At 39.5% G+C, this 20389-nt stretch overlaps 1 protein-coding gene across 5 annotated transcripts in view; it reads left to right on the plus strand.

Annotated features, from left to right (window-relative positions):
- Nucleotides 1-19937, plus strand: part of PCYT1A (phosphate cytidylyltransferase 1A, choline) — a 44604-nt gene extending 24667 nt beyond the window's left edge. For all 5 annotated transcript variants that reach the window (XM_012536360.3, XM_033403800.2, XM_033403799.2 and 2 more), the window contains exons 3-9: nt 3501-3600; nt 8973-9089; nt 9827-9978; nt 12208-12286; nt 12761-12903; nt 14354-14542; nt 15438-19937. In XM_012536360.3, coding sequence (XP_012391814.1) covers nt 3501-3600; nt 8973-9089; nt 9827-9978; nt 12208-12286; nt 12761-12903; nt 14354-14542; nt 15438-15644 — 987 coding nt within the window. In that variant the 3' untranslated portion in view covers nt 15645-19937. The remainder of the gene's footprint in view (nt 1-3500; nt 3601-8972; nt 9090-9826; nt 9979-12207; nt 12287-12760; nt 12904-14353; nt 14543-15437) is intronic.
- The last annotated feature ends 452 nt before the right edge of the window (nt 19938-20389 follow it).

Below are 20389 nucleotides of genomic sequence, written 5' to 3' on the forward strand. Positions count from 1 at the left end.
TCAAAGACTGTCAGTTCTCATTTTCTTTGATCTCCACTCCTTTTTAAAAAACTTCTCTATTCCTGCTGATGGTACCACAGTCTTATTTTCTTCAGTTCAAAAGCTCAGTTATTATAAACTCCTCTCTCAAGTGACAGTATATTTTCTCTTTACCATGTCCTACCTATTCTTCCTTCACAGAATCTTTTAACTGTCACTCTCTCTATTCAATATTAACGGAAAAATCCACAAATCCATTTCTTCCTCCCTGTAATAACCTCTGAACTGATCTCTTTCTAAGTATGCAGAATAACCAGTGGTGTCCTGATAAACTGGGGGGAACAAACCTCTGATATATAGCATTTACTGATTTCTGTGGCTGATTTCAAACTACCAGCCCTCAAAATATGTAAATATTTAAAAACTGACTCCAGCACACCATTGACAATAAATTTCAGAGAACACAGTAAGGCTGTCTTTTATCTACATGTACTATAAGCACAATTTTTTCTATTTGTTTCATACATTTTATATTATGTATAAATATATTTATATATAAACAACTTCATTGAGATATAGTTCATATACCATTGTAATTCACATACACACGTAGAGTGTTCAATTCAGTGGTTTTCAGAATATTCACAGACTTGTGCAACCATCATCATGATACATTTTAGAGCATTTTCATCACTCCAGAGAGAAACCCTGTACCCATCAGCAGTCACTCCCCATCTCTCCCCAACCCTTCCATCCCAGTGTAACCACTAATCTACTTTCTGTCTGTAAATTTTCCTATTCTTGGACATTGCATATAAATGGAGTCATACAATAAGTGGCCTTTTGTGGCTGGCTTCTTTCACTTAGCATAATTTTTCAAGGTTCATCCATGTTGTAGCAGGTATCAGTACTGCATTCTTTTTTATGGCTGAATGGCATTTGTTTCTTGAGGTATAACTTACGTACAGTAGAGTGCACAAACCTTAAGTGTACAGCTCAATAAATGTTTATATATGTATACATCCATGTAATCACTGGTACACCTAGAAGACTCCCTCACGCTCCTGCTAGTCAGTATCCTCTTTCCCCAGATTTGTTTTCTTTGTTCTCTGACTTCTATTAACCATAGATCAGCTTTGCCTGTTTTTGACCTTCGTATAGATAGAATCGTAGAATGTCTGTTATTTTGTGACTAGCATATACTTTTAGAAACACAAATTACTGTTAGGCAACTCTTTGCATGCTAACTTCTAGAGGATAAATTGTTTTTTTCTAATTTTATCTGTAGGTAAATTTCTAATAACTTCAGAAAATCACACATTTGTATCCTTGGTCTATTCTTAACCTTTTTAAAAAAACGTTCTAAAAAAGGATAACACACACACATTTCCTTAAAATGTTTTTCTTATAGCTTTAGCATATTTTAAACTAAGCTTATATAAGTGCTCTTTAAAAGAAATATATTTTAATTTTAAAGCCTTATTTTAAAAATCTATCCTTATCTGAAATCAAAACAAAACAATGTCTTCCCAGTTTCTGAATTTAGCCCAGTCACAATGTGATCTATGTGTAATTTAAAAATCTAAGTAAACATCACTATAGCCCAACAGAAATTAAAAGAATTGTAAGGGAATGTTATGAACAATTTCATGCCAAAAAAATGTGACAATTTAGATGAAATAGACATATTCCTAGAAAGAGACAAATTACCAAAACTGATCCAAGAAAAAGATAGAAAATCTGAATAGACCTATGCCAAGTAAAGTATTGAATTGTCTTTAAAAAAATCTTCCTACAAAGACAAAGTCAGACACAAATGACTTCCCTGGTGAATTCTATCAGACATTTAAGGAAGAAATAATATCAATCCTATCCACTTTCAGAGAATAGAGGAGAGAACATTTCCTAACCAATTTTATGAGGCCAGATAGCAAAGACAGGCAAAAACAGCACAAGAAAAGAACATTATAGTTCAAAATCCCTCACAAACTTAGATGCAAAAGTCCTTAACAATATATTAACAAATTGAATCCAAGAACATATAAAAAGATTTATACAATGTGTCCAAGAAGAATTTCACTCAGGAATGCAAGGTTGGCTTAACATTCTAAAATCAATTAATCTAATACACCGTAATTAATAAAATAAAAGACAAAACCAAAATATGATTGTTTCAATAATGTAGAAAAGGCATGTGACAAAATCCAATGTTCGTTCATTAAAAAACTCAACAGGGAATTCCCTGGCGGTCCTTAGTTCCCCGACCAGGGATCGAACCCAGGCACTTTCACTGCCGTGGCCTGGGTTCGATCCCTGGTTGGGGAACTAAGATCTCATAAGCCTCATGGCACAGCCAAAAAAAAAAACAACTCTCAGCGAACTACAAAATGAAGAGAGATTTCTCAACCTGATAAAGGGCATCTAAGAAAAACCTACAGCTAAGATAATAATTTAGTGTTGAAAGATTGCATGCTTCTCCCCTAAGACTGGGAACAAGGCAAGGATATTTGTCTTTGCCGCCTCTATTCAGCATTGTACTAGAGGTTTACTAGTGCAATAATGGGTAATAAAAGGAATTTAAAGCCATCCAGATTTTAAAGGAGTAAACTGTCTTTATTCACAGGCAACATGATCTCATATGTAGACAGTCCTAAGGAATCTACCAAACAAACTGCTAGAACTGATAATTGAGTTTAACAAAGCCACAGGAGATGAGTCAACTGAAATTACTCACACTGATACACATACACACATACAAATCAATTGCATTTCTATATACTGGCAAGGACCAATCCAAAAATAAAATTAAGTAAACAGTTCAAAAGCATCAAATAGAATAAAATACTTAGGAATAGATTTAACAAAAGCTCTTAAGTAAGGCTTTCCTCTAAGGAGGAAAGAGCATACCTACATTTTTATTTCAGCATTGCCTCTGAGTAATTGCATGCAATTCATATAACTTCTCTGAATCTCATTTTCCTCATCTTTAAATTGAGGATACTAACTATTGTACTACTTGCCTCACAGGGCTGTTAATGAGAATTAGAACATATTTACAGTGTAAAGCATTATACAGTGATGATCGTACTTAAAGCACATGGCAGCTGTTTGCCTTCCCAGTCCCATAGTTGAAGTGGTATGAAAAGGCACTTGTGAACCTTGGCAATTTCATCACATAGATCAGGGTTGGCTGTTCTGCCGTCTGGCAGAGGAGCTGTCATTCTGGACCCAGTTAGTTGGGACTGTGCTTAGGTTCTCAGCCACCTTCCTCAGTCCTATTCTGAAATCACCATGAAGACATTTATCTTTCATGCCATGATTTGCCCATTTGGTAAAAGGTTGCAACTTTCACTTGTCATTTTGGAATGCTTTTATCTTTTTTCTTTTTAAGGTTATGAACTTTTAGGAAAAATTTTAATCACAGCATGTTGAATAACTGATTATTCTTTAAAGCTGCCATTTTTGAGTATTTTAGTTTATACCATTGAATTTTTCTTTTCCTTCACTTTCCTCTTCTTAAGGGCTTACGGCAGCCAGCGCCTTTTTCTGATGAAATTGAAGTAGACTTTAGTAAGCCCTATGTCAGGGTAACCATGGAAGAAGCCAGCAGAGGAACTCCTTGTAAGTAAATGATGAATTATTTTGTTGTTTTACTATTGTTTTTAGCATTCAATTGTACTTATCAAATGTATACCTACTCACTATATTCTTCCCTCAGTTTACCTGTAAAAGCTGCTTGAGAGGGGTTTCTCCCATCTCACTTGCTGTTCTATTTGGGAGGATAACTGTATTCCATAAAATTTCATTTATATTGTATACTAATTTCCCAGTATTTTGTCACAGCTATGAGATACAGTGGTACACACTTTTTGGGGGGGCTGTTATCATCACAGCTGTGACGTGAGATATAGAGGAGCAGAGACAATAAGATATTAGCCTGAGCGGGTTTATAATCTTGTCTGTTTTTATAAAGGTCCAAATAATATGTCAGACTGTCACATTTTTAATAGCCTTCAGAATTTCCCACTAAGTTTTCCTTTCTGTCTGTCAGTGCACTAGTATGATGCTGCTGACTGATAGAGGACAGACAAAGCTATCCTAAGTTGGGAGATGCTTATCACTTAATTTTATCTTTATTGATATTATAGTTTCCCAGGTTTTTAAATTTTTTTAATTTTTATTTTTTTAATTAATTAATTAATTTGGCTGCATAGGGTCTTTGTTGCTGAGTGCGGGCTTTCTCTAGTTGCGGCAAGTGGGGGCTACTCTTCGTTGTGTTGAGTGGGCTTCTCATTGCGGTGGCTTCTCTTGTTGCAGAGCACCGCTCTAGGTGAACGGGCTCAGTAGTTGTGGCTCGTGGGCTCTAGAGCGCAGGCTCAGTAGTTGTGGCACATGGGCTTAGTTGCTCCGCGGCATGTGGGATCTTCCCAGACCAGGGCTCGAACCCATGTCCCCTGCATTGGCAGGTGGATTCTTAACCACTGTGCCACCAGGGAAGCCCCCAGGTTTTTTTAAAAAAGACTTGCTTTATTATTTTCAAAGCCCATACTCTTTATTTGTATACTTAGTTTACATTATTAAGTAGCAATTTCTGGCCTCATAAATTATTAATATGTATTCCAGATAGTTTTGGGCAGTTGGTTTTAGGGATTATCATAAATAGAAACTTCCACAAGCATTTGTTATGATTACAAAGTCCTATAGGCATCTGTTCTTACTTCTCTGTAAATTCTCCATTTCTCCTTTTTTTCCCAATCCTTTTTCATTTCTTTTGATTACTGTGGTGAGTGTTTACTCTGTAAATGTAGGGCTGGACTCAACCCAGGCAAGCACTAGGGAATAAGAGGTAGTTATAGCCACAAATCTATACATTTTCAGTATATAGAAGATATTTGTAGTTACTTCTTAATTGTGTTAGTATGTTTACTCTCTGTTGTAACTTAGGAGTACTGAAATATGAATAGAAATGAATGCTGGACAGTGTTAGGCTAGGGGTCCCAATAACCCTTGGTTATATCTTGGCTGTATGGAGTATGGTTTTGGGGTCCTCAAAAAGAGAATGCTTTCCTTTTGCAAAAGTGTTTAGATATAGCTTATGTTGATCACAACCCTTCTGGTTTATGATGTGATTTTTTGGGGTTGGCTCCTCTTACTCCAGTAATAGGCAGGCTAATGGGGCAGAGTAAAATGACAACAAGGAAAGACAGGCTGTATGTAACAGTGTAGTGGTGGCAGGTCAGACTTCAGAATGCCACTAGACAGTTCAAGGATCACATTCAGATGTGATAGTAGAGCCTGTTGAGGGCAAGAACTTTTCATATACTCTCTAATGACACACATTCAGAATGCAGTACCTCACTCAGATCTGATCACATTAGTTATATTAGCCACCTAGTTGCTAATCTAGCCACATACCATTTGTGATAGGAAAAATGTATGTATGTATATGTATACTGTTTCCAAGTTTTGCAACTTATAATTAACAAACACTAATAAATTACTTTCTAAATTTTAGAATAGTAGAATTTTATAAGTAAGTCATTTATGAGATTATATACTTTATACTCTCTTCGTTATATACATGAATATAGGTCCATAGAAACTAAGAAGTGAAACAGTAAAACAAATAATTAGTGATAGAATTGAAGCTAAAAACCTAAGTTTTTCCATCTTTGTGTTCTTTTCATCCTGGAGTGGTGCTATTCTTTATATAGACATTAGTTATAAATAATAGAAGGCTTATCAGCAAGCTGATTGAAGTTTGGGTGGAACAGATAGTCACAAATTGGCCTGTAAAATTTGCCAGTCTAACTTGACCTCTGGTTTTTCCTTTATCTTATTCTGTCTGTTCAGTTTTATGTTAAATAATCAAGTAAGTGACTGTCTTCATGCCAGTGCCAGACAAGGAATAAACAAATAAAGAATCTACACATGCCATATAGTTAGTGAATTTTAAACCAATAACTGGTTCAAGGGGCATCCCTCCCCCTGCCCCCAGGTTTTCACTTAGGGAGGTTAAGGGAGTACAAGAGGGAAGTTTGTGTAATCTTGGAGTAATCCAAGAAAAAAACCCAGCAGTATGTTCTCTTGGAGAAAGGAAGAAAAAGGCAAAGTCTGAAGGGCAGTGGAAATCTGTTAAAGATGAATTTTTCAGTGGTAGCTATTTGAGAGAATATATCAAAAGAGATAATAAATTGAAACCCGGGTCTCTTCTGCTTAAAGGAGAACATCTAGTTACTTAGTCTAGCAGTAGTGAAAAGACTATAATTTGTAACCCAAATCAAGACTATTTTTGAGAATGAAAGCAGTTGCCCTTGATAGTGAACTGGAACAACAGATATAAATCAGAGGGTATAGTCATCCTGACCAATAGCCACTTGGTAAAAGAATGGATAACGCATGCTTTCTCCCCAGATTTTTAGTTCAACAGTGGCCCCTTCTGGTCATTTGGTTAATATACAGGCCTGGGTTTGCCAAAGACTTGCGGTTAAGTCATGGGGAATTGAGAGGTTGGGAAGCTGACTGGGGAAATGCTAAGAGGGCAAGAGGCACATCAGGGATTGCTCCAAGAAAGGGTTCAGAGGTGGCTTGGCCTAATATGGGATGTTTAACTGCTGGCAAATAGCCACTTAATCAACAGTGTCTGTGCTATTGCCACTATACAGGAAATGTGTTTACTGGCTAAATCTCCCTCATCACACTTTGCCCTTGGTGTAGAAACAACAGTACAGTATTCTCAAATTTTATATTCTATTGTTTGTCTTTTAGGATCAAATAAAGTGAGATCATAGCCACTCTGGACTTGTTTAGGAAAGATAGAAGTATATTAGTTACTTCATGGTCATGATTTCTAGGATGTAGAAGAGAGATTATATTACTCAGGTTTTGTTTTGTTTTGCTTTGTTTTATAGATGAGGAAACTGAGGCTTAAAGAGATTAAGATTACAAAGGAGTGAGGCTGGTTGGCAAGCTTGGGCTATAATTTTTCTGACTCTTTAAATCCGTCATATTATTTCTCAGTTTTTCATTGTATTAGTGTATTTATTTTATTTAAAATTTTTATTTCCTGTATTATAAAATTAGTACATTCCTGTGACCTAACATTCATAAAGTACAAAAAAGACACAGAGTGAAATGACTTCCTCTCACTACTGTCTCACAGCCACCTAGTATCCCTTTTACAGGTAACCAGAATTACCAATTTCTTATTTATTTATTTATTTAATTTATTTTTGCCTGCAATGGGACTTTGTTGCTGTGTGCAGGCTTTCTCTAGTTGCGGCGAGCGAGGGCTACTCTTCATTGCGGTGCACAGGCTTCTCAGTGTGGTGACTTCTCTTGTTGCGGATCATGGGCTCTAGATGCGCGGGCTTCAGTAGTTGTGGCTCGTGGGCTCTAGATTGCAGGCTCAGTAGTTGTGGCGCACAGACCTAGTTGCTCCACGGTATGTGGGATCCTCCCTGACCAGGGCTCGAACCCATGTCCCCTGCATTGGCAGGCAGATTCCTAACCACTGCGCCACCAGGGAAGCCCAGTATTACCAATTTCTTGTGGATATCTAAGCAAATAATATATAAATCTTCCCACACTTTTAATGGGTGGATCATGTCATATTCAGTCTTCCACTGAAATTTAGGTTGTTTCCAAACTTTTGCTATTACCAACAGTGCTGCATTCAATAATGCAATCTGCATACATATTTACAAACATATCTGTGAGGTAAATTCCTAGAATTGGAATAACTGGGCCAAAGGGTATAAACATTTGTCATTTGTCTTTTCACAGATATTGCCTAATTGCCATCCTTAAGAGTTGTACCAATTTATACTTCTATCAGCAGTGTATAATTTCTCAGTTTAAAAGCGACTTTTGTATGGATAAAGCTATCTATAAAGAAAAGTCCATAAACCTCCTGAGAACCAGTTTCCTCCCCCTTGATTCACCGTCCTCAAGGCAGGAAGGAGATGTATCTTATCCTTACCTTCAGTATGGTGTATTTGATGAGGCTCTGGCCCTTCTTTCGAAGAATGATGTAGATGCCCCTACTATTATTTTCTGCTGCTACAGTGAATCAGCTCTTCCTTTATTCAAGTAGTGGAAATATGTTACTAGGACCCATTAGGTTTATCATTTGAAGCATGCTGAACCATTATATCAATTCCATTCTCAGTGTGTTTATTTGGCTTTGGAATTAGGCTTGTACCCCAAGAAATCATTTCCTCCTTTTCTTTCATAGTCCACTACCACTAAAAATAAATTGACAATCAGTTCTCTGTTATTCTCACTAATGGACAGGGGAAGAGGAAAGGCTCTAATATAAAGTCCTAAAATATTTATATTTGATTTTCAAATACCTGATATATCACCCTCTACTGAGAAAGTGTAACATGCTCACTATCAAGGAGAAATGCTTGAAGGAACTCCATCTGTTATCACAGAGCAGTTATTAAGGGTGAATCTGGGACTGTGAAGCAATCTCACCCCTCTGCATCACTCTTTACCTTCAAAGCAAAGTATTTTATTTTCAAAGCAAAGTATTAGTTATTAGTAATCAAGGCAGCTTGAAAAACAGAGAGCAGGCAGCCAGAGCATAGTTTAATTGTACTCTGTTTAAACATAACTGCAGTTTAAACATAAACCGAAGGCGAAGATTTTGAAGTTTCAGATATAGCTCTTGTATAACTCTTCCCTTCACTTCTAAAATAACTTTAAGAAAAAGCAGTCATGAAATCCAATTACCTGAGCAGTTTGGTACAACCAGGCTAACAAAGAGAGTTAGTGGATATGATGCCAAGAGTGTTTTTGTAGTCAAGGAAGCCTGTGATGTTATTCCTCAGAACCCCAAAGTACCCCCAATAAAGGTGAATATCCAGAGAACACCTTAAAAGGGGGCTCTGCAGGGGTGGAACAGTCACACAGTGCCATTTCCATTTGTTAAATATGAGGTATTGAATCAATGTATTTCTGTGATAAATTCTTTCCTTTGGATTTAGGTGAACGGCCTGTGAGAGTTTATGCAGATGGAATATTTGACTTATTTCATTCTGGTCATGCCCGGGCCCTGATGCAAGCAAAGAACCTTTTCCCTAATACATATCTCATTGTGGGAGGTAAGAAAACATCTGATGACTTTAGGTGCTGTCCAGAAAAAAATTATGGTAGCCTCTTTTCTCCTATCTTTATAACCCAAGTACATTGCCTCTTATGTTGGTTTTCAAATGAGAGATATAGTGCAGCCTCTTTAAAATGTGAAATATATGAAGAACATGAAGTATATAAAACCTGAACTGTATAAACCTGGAGAGAGAAGCTCTAAGCTCATTGACTTGAGACGTCCAGGATTTATCTCGCTGGTTTTGGCCGCGTTTCTGCAGTCTGACCCCCAGTGCGGGCGGGGGTGGTCAGAATAGCATTAAGAATAAATGCTACTTAAGAAGAGCATTTGCTTTAGATTTCAGTTTATCATTCTGAGTCAACTGAAGTACAAAAGTCTGCTAAGCTAATGTTATGTTGTCCAGTCCAGTCTAATAAAAGTATAATAGGAAAACATTTTTTAAAACTGTTAATTGATACAGGATGCACAGTAGTTTCATTTCAAAGCCAAAGATCTTAGTCCTCCATTGTATCCTCTCCTCTCCAAAGTGTGAAAATATTTAGTGAATGTTGCTCCTGAAGGTGTATCTTGGATTAGGAAAAGCACTGTTATCCAGACTGAGCCAAATCCAGAAGACTCTTACACAGGTTGGGGAGATTGGTTATGAGAGGTTGGGAAATGAGAGGTTGATGATTGAGGAGTGGTTAAGCAGAGGGGACTTTGACTTACAACCTTATGTTGTGGTGAACTCAGTTTGCAGTGATGAGCTAACACACAACTTCAAAGGCTTCACCGTGATGAATGAAAATGAGCGCTATGATGCAGTGCAGCACTGCCGCTATGTGGATGAGGTGGTGAGGAATGCCCCCTGGACCCTGACACCAGAGTTCCTGGCAGAACACCGGGTAAGAAACTGAACACATGTTTCCATTCCCTGTTCTGGAATTTCTTCAACTTTCAAGACTTCTGGTACTATGGCTAGTTTTCCACTAGCCTTATTTTACTTCTATCTTCTATGTAAATTTCACATAGAAGAGGTAACAGTGTTATTACTTCTAATAATAGTCATCCCTGACATTTTTCTTGGGTTTGATGGTTTACAAGCACTTTTGCATCCATTATATTTCATTTGTTCCCCACAAAAATCCTATTGGGTAGTTATTAGTTATTTCCACTTTACATATGAGAACAGGGCCAGAGAGGCCAAATAACCAGGTCACACTCTAGCAGGGCTAGAAATTGAACTCTTCAGGGCTTCCCTGGTGGCGCAGTGGTTGGGAATCCGCCTGCCAATGCAGGGGACATGGGTTCGGGTCCTGGTCCGGGAACGTCCCACATGCTGCGGAGCAGCTGGACCTGTGCGCCACAACTACTGAGCCTGCACACCATAACTACTGAAGCCCGCGCGACTAGAGCCCGTGCTCTGCAACTTGCAGAGCCACCGCAATGAGAAGCCTGCGCACCACAACGAAGAGTAGTCCCCACTCGCCACAACTAGAGAAAGCCTGCACGCAGCAACGAAGACGCAGCCAAAAATAAATGATTAAAAAAAAATCTTATAAAAAAAAGAAATTGAACTCTTCAGTTATGTGAGTCTGTCGCACCTCCTCCCCCCCATTATAGGCGTATCTATCCTCACAGCATACCGGTCTTTTTAGAGTATACACAGCCCCAGACATGCTCTCAAGGAGTTCACATTCCAGGAAATAAGATATATAAACATAGACTTCTCTTGTATTGACTTAAATTTAGTTTCAAGACTTTTGATTTCAGGCTAGAAATTATGTGGGATCAGAAACTAGGGAGGTTTCTCACTTTTTCTCAGTGAGTTGGTATTATAAAAAAACCCTTATCTCCTTTTTATTTTCCCACATTAAAGCAACACGTTTCCTACAAAAGAGGGGTTTATAGCTGATAGCTGAGAAGAATTTATCAGGTCATGTTGGAGGCCCTTGAGCTTGAGGAACCAGCAAGCATATTGTCAGTTCTCTTACAGTGGTGTGGAGAATGTTGAAGGTGAATTGTTCAACGAGGCAGGAAAGAACAAAAGTAGCCAAAGTGCTTCAAAAGCAGTATTTGGGTAGGCCTGAAGCTAAGGGATATTTGTTGTAACTGTTTAGGATTAGGACAGAACTTTTATAATTCTCTAGCTTTACTGCTTCAACATTTAGCAGCCAGTGGTACCAAGGGTGATGAGCAAGATTATTCTCAGCAACATAGCCAGGCAAGCCCAGGCAGAAGAGGTTAGAGGAACTTCCATATTCCCTTTCCTCCGTGTTAGCAGTGTATCCTCAACCATGAGTCTTGCTTGCTCACCATTCTTATTTTCAATTTGCTGCCTATGGATCCCTGACAAGTTGTTCATGGGTAATTGAGATGTTAGCCGAGAGTCCCTGACATAGTCCTGATGAGCGTACTTCACATTACAGTGGCTTCTGGGAGCTGGGTGTGGTGGTGTTAGCAATTATATTAGCAAAGGGCATATGGCCTATTCAGGAAGGAGTAAATGAGTGAGGTTTAGAAAGATAATTGATCCCAGTGTGAGAGGTATTGACAGTAGTAAAGTAATAGATCTGAGACTTAAAGGTCTTTTATGGCCTTGGGCTTTGCATTTCTCAGGAGTACAGATGTATCGATTCTAGTAAAAGTGCTCTTGGTTGCTATTTTTGTATTCCCACTCATCTCATGGACTGAGAAACCAGTTAACAAAGAAGTGACCTCTTTCTTATATTTTTAGAAACCCTATTTGACCCATCCTTGTAGACCCAGGAGGGTGGGGAGATTTCCTTTCTTCTTTCCTTGATTCCACCCACTAACTAGCATACCAGAAAATCCTCTAGGCCTGTTTACCACAGCATGGTGACTGGTATACAGTGTGAGGGTAGCACTTCCAGTAGACCAGGAGGAATAGCTAAAAAAGAAGCTGGCTAGCTTCATGTTTATGATCCACGAATAATTAGGTTGGGTGGCTTGTGAATGAATCATGGAATTTATGAGCAAAGCAAAGAGAGATAAAGACAGAAGTTCATTTGAGGCCTCGCCTCTCCTTGTCCTTTTTCTGGTCCTGAGAGTGTTTACTGGTTCTTTCTGAATGGCAGTTATGCTGGGTTTTAAACATGTTTCCTTACTTTCAGATTGATTTTGTAGCCCATGATGACATCCCTTACTCTTCTGCTGGGAGTGATGATGTTTATAAGCACATCAAGGAAGCAGGTGAGTAAGTTGATGTGCATCCTCATTTTATGGAGTCTTAGGGGCAGTGACAAGAGATTCAACCACATCACTACTTTACAGAGGAAAATTTATACAGTGAGAACTTTAACATCCAGTTTCAGGTCGCACTTTGCTTAAGAGGTTAAGGTGGGCATAGCATCATATCCATCAATTCTCAGTCTAAACATCTACTTTTGATATCTCTTAATTTCAGGAAACCCTTCTCCAGCCCCATATTTTTCTTAATATTAGGGCCTTTCCTTACTACTAACTTTTGATTCAGTGTTCCTTCAGTGTTCCTTCTGTATGTTCCTTACTACTAACTTTTGATTCAGTGTTCCTTCCAGACTTTACTTAGTAATAACAGACTCTGCTTTATGAGGAAAGAAAAGGAATGTGGCTCCCAGTTTCCATCTAGTCCTACTGCCTGAGCTAATCAGAATGTCACAGTGTTTGTATGTGTTCTTGTGTTAGGCATGTTTGCTCCAACACAGAGGACAGAAGGTATCTCCACATCAGACATCATCACCCGAATTGTCCGCGACTATGATGTGTATGCCAGACGGAACCTACAGAGGGGCTACACGGCAAAGGAACTCAATGTCAGCTTTATCAATGTGAGTTCCAACCTCATCCTAGAGTTCCCTGGCCCTATAGGACATGTTGCCTCTCACTTCATCTAAGTTAAACTTGCTTTTCAGTCTGCTGTTATTATCACCTCCAAAAGCTCAGTGGATACCTCTTTGCACATAACGCTATGCCAGGCTCTTTACAAAGAGCATATGGATATATCTAGAGGCATTTTCTGCCTTTATGAGCTAGTATCAACACGTCGATATAAGGACATACAGCCAATTAAATAAATAAGAACGTGGAACTTACAAAGTACAGTACTTATATCAAATATATTTAAAACAGTGGTTCTTAACCTTTGTTCTTTTTGACTGGATGGTCTTTGCAAATCTGATGAAAGCTGTGGATCCTCTCCCTGTGTGCATAGTAACACACAACATTTTGCATGCAATTTCTCAAGGCACATGAACCTAACTTTTAAAATTTGATTTATGAAAGCACGTTTATTTTAGCTTAATAAACAAACTGCTATACATTTTGTATATAAATTATACCTCAATAAAGTTGATTTAAAAAGACAAGAAAGCTGCTAACTGTATCTTCTACATAAGTAGTTTACCATGCTCCCTCACTTGCTCCCAGCTCTGTGAATTATGAATAGGTGAAATGGTTTCATTTAAATATGATTTATCTATTCAGGTAAACCCTAGCTGTTGTTAACAATCTAGCTGTTGTTATACTGCAGAATCTATCTTTAGATGTTTAAAAATCCTAAACATATTCGCCTTCCCCTTCCCCTTTATGATCTGGAAATGAGAATAGTTTTCATTTGGCTAAAGACTCCTCCCCTCCCCTCCCTTTGGGAGGATTCATACCATTTTCCCTTATCTTTAGGGAAGCCTGTAGGACCAAAGAGTATCATCCTTATTTTGCGAATGAGCAAACAGACCTCTAAATATTAAAAAATTAAAAAAACAACTCCTCTGTAATCATAGAATAAGCCACTGATGGAGGAAAAAAATTCAGTACAATAGATGAATTACTTAAGTAAAAGGCCCACTATTTCCTTTTTCAACCTGTTACAGTTTGCTTATTGTTGGCAATATTGTGCAGTGATCTTGTTGCTCTCTCCCTATACATCTCCATCTAGAATGGGGTTTGGGTTTTGTTAGGCATGTTTATCTTCCAAGTTTATGTTTCATCTTAAAAAAATCTGACTTCGTTTGGTATGTGCCTGTCTGTTACTGGTCTTACACTATACATTTAGTTTAGTCCTGGGCTCTACAATCTTAGAATTATTACACTTTTGTATAAGATGACCATCCAGAGCATATCTTATCTGTTATTATGCTGGAGAAGTATGGGATAGATTAAAGTGAAATTCTCAAGACTGAAAGGAGTGTCAGTAGAGTGCCAAACCAAGTCTTTTCCTTCCCCTTAGTATGGAAGGTCAGAATGAGTATTATTTCTCAGAGCAGTTATTTCTTTATCCAGGAGAAGAAATACCACTTGCAGGAGCGAGTTGACAAAGTAAAGAAGAAAGTGAAAGATGTGGAGGAAAAGTCAAAAGAATTTGTTCAGAAGGTAGAAGAAAAAAGCATTGACCTCATTCAGAAATGGGAGGAGAAATCCCGAGAATTCATTGGAAGTTTCCTGGAAATGTTTGGTCCAGAAGGAGCGCTGGTATGTTCTTTCTTGCTGGATAATTTAGGGAAATTCATGAAAATCTGGGGAATTCTCATGCTGTGGAAGGAATTATAGAATCCTTGAGCAGAAAGGGACATTGACATTAAGAAGTTATCTAATCTGTTCCCCTTGTTCGGCAGAACTATATTTCCACTATCCCCAGAAAGTTTTTAACAATCTTTACAGAAAGAGGTTATACATTCTCCTAAATAATTTTGCCAGCTCTCTATCAACCTCCAAATATGGTGACAAGATAAGTGAGTAGCCTTGCCCAGCTTGCTTCTACATTATAGTTTGAGGTGGAAGGGAAGGAAAGAGCAAAGAGCAGTAAAAAGAAAGCTGCCTGCACTACACACAGCTGCTGCAGGACCGTTGGGTACGGTGGGAATTCTGTCCTTGAGGAGTAGCAGGGTCTTTTCGAGCCAAATAAAAGGTGCCTGTGTAGCTATGAGCAGATGAGCCCTAGGATATCAGGAACGATCTGACTGTGAGGGTGTTTGGATGCCAGAATAGATTATTCTGGGAGTGTATGGAATTTTCTCTTCAGAGAACTCCAAAACTAGGATAGGTACCCTTTTGTCTGAGTTAATTCCTTTGTTTTTGCCTACAGCCTGGACTACAGACCCAAGTAGCCTTTTAAGAATTCCTTTGACGTAGAGGTCAAGGATTGGGTGACAGTGGATAGCAGGTGGGAACCCTTAGATACATAGTATAGCATAGAGCACTTTGGAGAGGAAATTGCTTAGGATTATAGCTATGTTCCTCCTCTGGCTTACTTGATCACTTTTGACATTACAGAGGGCACTCGTGATAATTTGAAGTCTCATATCCTCCAGTGGTGCTTCAGTAGGATCCATAGGTTTCTTCTAACTCTTTCTTTTGGTCTCCCCAGAAACATATGCTGAAAGAGGGGAAAGGCCGGATGCTGCAGGCCATCAGTCCAAGGCAGAGTCCCAGCAGCAGTCCCACTCGTGAACGCTCCCCCTCTCCCTCTTTCCGGTGGCCCTTCTCTGGCAAGACTTCCCCGCCTTCCTCCCCAGCAAACCTCTCCAGACACAAGTCTGCAGCCTATGATATCAGTGAGGATGAAGAAGACTAATTTTTCATCTCTCCTTTCCTCTCCCCTCCCTCTGTCCCATCACCTTCAGAAGCTCTCTGTTGAATTCTGAATTGTGATCCCAACACTAAACCTAAGGACAGCTACAAAGGAAAGACAATTGGGGCAAGAGTACTTAGGATGGGGGGACCAGACAGCCTATCCTCTGAGAGACATCACCCACCCCCACCAAGAAAGAGGCTAACTACATCTTAGAAGCCTGTTTGGCATCCATATACCTTCCCCATGGACTTTGCTCTACTGTTTATGTTCATGTGATCTTGACAGGGAAATTGTCATTTTTATTAATTTTTAAAAAATTAGTCTTTCAAATGTAGTAAATAGAACTAATTTTTTGCCCCCAAGGAGTGGGCAGAAGGAAGCGGTGTAATACCCAGAGGCCTTTTCTTCCTGATACACTATAGTATTTGCCTTCCGTTCTGAGGCAAAGAGGCAAACTGTTTTGCCAAGTCCTTCAGGCAATGAGCCATGCTGATGGGTGATTTGGAGGGGAAATATCATAATTTTGGTTTCCTTTAAAAAAAGCAAAAAGCTGAGTAACAGTCACAAATCCCCTAAGTGTACTGCTGGCACATGTGTCAATGTGGCTATGGGAAGAAGGAGATCTGAGTTTTCTTGCTCCCTGAGGAGTTTCTTATTGGACCCAATGGGGTCCATGAAGACACTGATGGGGATGGAACCAGACCACATGGCATCTGCTACGGTTTTTCTGCTGTGTTCATCTTCTCAGAAAACTCTGTTGCCCAGTTATTTGGGAGCTCTTGTCAGTCTCTTTCCTGTAATCTACCTTTAAAGGGAGGAACACTTCCAGGTTTAGTCTGATTAAGGAGGGGAGTGGGACAATACTCAATCTTATGCAAAGTCAGTTTTGATTAATTTTCTTCCTGAGAGTAAGTCCCTGGCCCTGTGACTCCTATTTTAATACTTATTACCTAGCTTTTTACAGAGGATACTTTGTAAATGTCTGCAGTTTGAACATGATCTGTTAATCCATGTTGCTCATAGCCATATCGAATATTCAGAGAGATTTGCACAGAACATAGGCACAAAAGCATAAGGAAACACACCCCTTTCTAAAGCCTTTTCTTGACCTCTTCCCCTCTTAAGAGTGTCCTTGACTGGAACCAGTGCTCCATGAGGTGTTTATTTTCCCCTGAGAGTTGGCAGCTGGCAGGGACTCCCGTCTGCTGCCCTTCCAGCAAGTCACCGAGCAAGGGCTCACTTTACAAGAGTGTGGTAGGTTCCCTCCCTCTCACTCTGCCTGGTTCCACCTCCCCTGGTATGTTGCCCAGGGGATTCACTGCTAAAATTTCACGTCAGAGAATGCTGAAGCTTAACACTTGCTGTTGAGCATAAGCTCCTTTTAAACCTCTAGCATCCTACAGTACATGACCTAGCAGATCATCATCTATCATAATCCTGTAGCTGGGTTCAGGGTGAAAAATTGCTTATGTCCAGGCACCATCCCATCACTCATAAATACCCCTTGTGGGGGTGGCGTTTTAGTGTTTTCAGCTAAGAAAACCACATCTTATCTTTCCTTGCCCCTCTGCTAGGGCTGTGAGCATCTCATAGTCCCCCCCCAAACACCTTCTGTTAAAACTTGCTCTTCTGCCTGAGGATCGGTGACTAGAATCACTGCCTGCCTGCACAGCAGGACTACCTAGGTCCTCAGATCATCCAGAGACGCAGAGCACAGCAGAGTAGAGGGACAAAGAGGGGGAAACCTCTTGTCCTGACGGCCTATGAAAATTACATTTCTAACTGTTCTCATGAAGTGCTATTTTTACTATCAAATCTGGTTTACACAAGTTTTGGCTTGGAATCCTTTTTTTGGAACAGTTGAAGTTAATGTTTTCCTATATTACTCAGCTTGATATGATCAAGCTGATATGATCACATATTTTAACTTGCTGCTTCAGTCTTGCCTCTTAGGGAATTCTGCCCGTTTCTGTCAATAGGAAAGCAGTGAAATCACCACTGAAGCCCACTTACGTGTTCTCTCAAAGTACACATGTTATCCAAGTGTATTTGGAAAATGAGGTGCCCAGAGTATGATTTTCCTCCCTGCAGTCACTCTTCTCACGTGTATTGTCTGGATCTTAAGTTTTTGGTCCTTCTCCTCCGCTCTGTAAATGGGCTGCTTTGGGCATATCCTGTCCTTGGAATATGACCTCTAGGCTGACAAGCTCCATGAGACTGCTAGCACCAGCATGTGCACATGTTCTTGGAAAACTCTCACCCCTTTTGGTGAACCTCTGTGGCCTCAGTCTCCTAACACTAGTATATCTTCAAATAATTTTGACTGAAAGCAAAAAATTTTATGGCGTGGCATGCTAGATACTTTGGGATAAATGTGATCCTACATGCCGGACAAGGGTGGGTGGGTGGAAGAAGCTATTGGGATGATGCATTGTTTGATCATCTGTGCCTAATTAAATGAGGTTAGAGGTTCGCATTCCACAACCATGCATGTGATCTGTAAATCTTTAAATATTATTGTTAATATTAACTTCTAACATTAATTTTAATTAGCTGTTTCCCTGAATCCCACACACAAAGCTGTCAGCCTGAATAGATCAAATGTGGCAGAAATGGGAGAGCCTTAAAAGTTGCTTGGCTTCCAGTGGTTAAGAATCCACCTGCCAATGCAGGGGACACAGGTTCAAACCCTGGTCCAGGAAGATCACACATGCTGCTGAGCAACTAAGCCCATGCACCACAGCTACTGAGCCTGTGCTCTAGAGCCTGCGAACCACAACTACTGAGCCCACGCACCACAACTACTGAAACCCGCGGGCTCTAGGGCCCGCGTGCCGCAACTACTGAGCCCACGTGCCACAGCTACTGAAGCCCGCACGCCTAGAGCCTGTGCTCTGCAACAAGAGAAGCCACCTCAATGAGAAACCCACGCACCACAACGAAGAGTAGCCCCTGCTTGCCGCAACTATTGAAAGCCCACGCACAGCAGCAAAGACCCAACGCAGACAAAAAAAAAAGTTGGTTGGCCTCAGAGCCTCTCGCTGTAAGATAGAAGGGGAATGGAGACAGAAGCCCTGTAGCCGGTGCTGAGGAGGTGCCATTTCAGCAGTTACCTTGAGATGAGCTGGGCAAAAAGTTTGCTTTTTTCATACACTACACTCAGTAGCACTGAAGGATGGAGGTTGAAATTGTAGAGGAATAAAAATGGATCATTTGTACTGCTGCAGCTGCTTCTGATAGCTAGAGCCAAAGACCATTATCTTGCTGAGGCTTGGGTAAGAAGGTTGGGGATGCAAGGAGGTTGAAAACCTTGAATGAGAGAAAAAATTTGAGGGAGGTCAAGAGAGCTTTTGACCTTTTCTGATCACTGATAACTTCCTAGGCAGCACCTGAGTTACATTTTTCTTACTTTTGACCACACAGCTGTCCAGGCAGTCTTTGAATATTCCCTCCATAATGGTTCTTCACAGTGATTTTTATTCTGTTTCTTGATGTATGGGTAGCTTTTGTTTTTCTGGAGCTCATTGCCTTTTTAATCCTGTTCCAGACCCTATATCTAAAATCTTTCCAAATCAAGTATATTTCACTGCTTTTGTTTAATTCCCTAAAAGCCATAGCTTTTACATTTTCTGTCAGCACAAACTATCACCAGAAGTTGAATCAGTACAGGTAGGAAAAGAGCTCCCTTAACAATGTTTTTAACTAATGGTATTTTTTTTTAACCTTACCAATATAAGTATTTTTAAAGTTATATTTTTCAAGGTCATGCAATGATTGTTCTTGTTTTCTCTCACAGAATAGATTGTCATGGGATAAAGAGTGGTCCCTAGCTATTATTTTTCCAAGTAAGTAGAACATGTTCTTGGGATTATACTATTAAATGTTAATTTTCTTTAAAACAAAGGAGAAAGATACTCTGCCAAAGTTTAATGTTAGTATTCAGATTGGGGTAGAGAACAAAAGTACTTGGTTTAACATTAGGATGACTCCAGTTGTGGTTTTTTTAGCTTCCAAGTGGGCTTTCCCACCCTTCTTAGGGAGGCACTGACTGCTTTGAACACAGAGACTTGATTGGTTGAGTTGTTTTATATTGAGGATCCTGAACAGAACGAGTCTTGGAAAAAAATTCTGGCCTTGGCATGAATGTTGGCCCCATCACCAGTGCCGGTGTCCACAAGGACGTTTTCCTCAATTGGTGTTCAGTATATTGCTTTCCTGTCTGAGTGTTATTAAATTGTTCAGTTATTTTGGCTTTTGTCATTAGCCAAATAAAGGAAAAGTGATTTTATGTAATGTTCCATTTTCTGTGTTTTTGACCTTGTATACATGTGTATGATGTGTTTTATGTATTTGGGGCTTTTACCTGTACTATCAATTCCTTTGCTTTTGCATCCTAATTTGGGGGTTTTACCTGTATGATCATTTCCTTTGCTTTTGCATCTTAATTTGTCTCTCCATAATAACTCCATGACCATATTATCGGGATTCCTTTTGCTGCTTGGTACAGAAGACTAAAAAAGCCATTGTCCCACAAAGGGAGGCTGATCCAGATCTCCCAGGTCTAATGTCATCAGTGCCCTACTGACACATCTGTAAGGGAAAGAACACCTTTCATCTGTTCTTCAGAAGCCTGATTTCTTCGAGAGTTTGGGCTGATACTATTTTGCCTGACTGAGTTCTATTCCTGTTATTATACCAGTAAAACTATCACATACTCTTCCCCCTTTCATTTGCTTTGGGAAACC

Source organism: Orcinus orca, chromosome 5 (assembly GCF_937001465.1).
Source record: "Orcinus orca chromosome 5, mOrcOrc1.1, whole genome shotgun sequence".
Taxonomy (NCBI): domain Eukaryota; kingdom Metazoa; phylum Chordata; class Mammalia; order Artiodactyla; family Delphinidae; genus Orcinus; species Orcinus orca.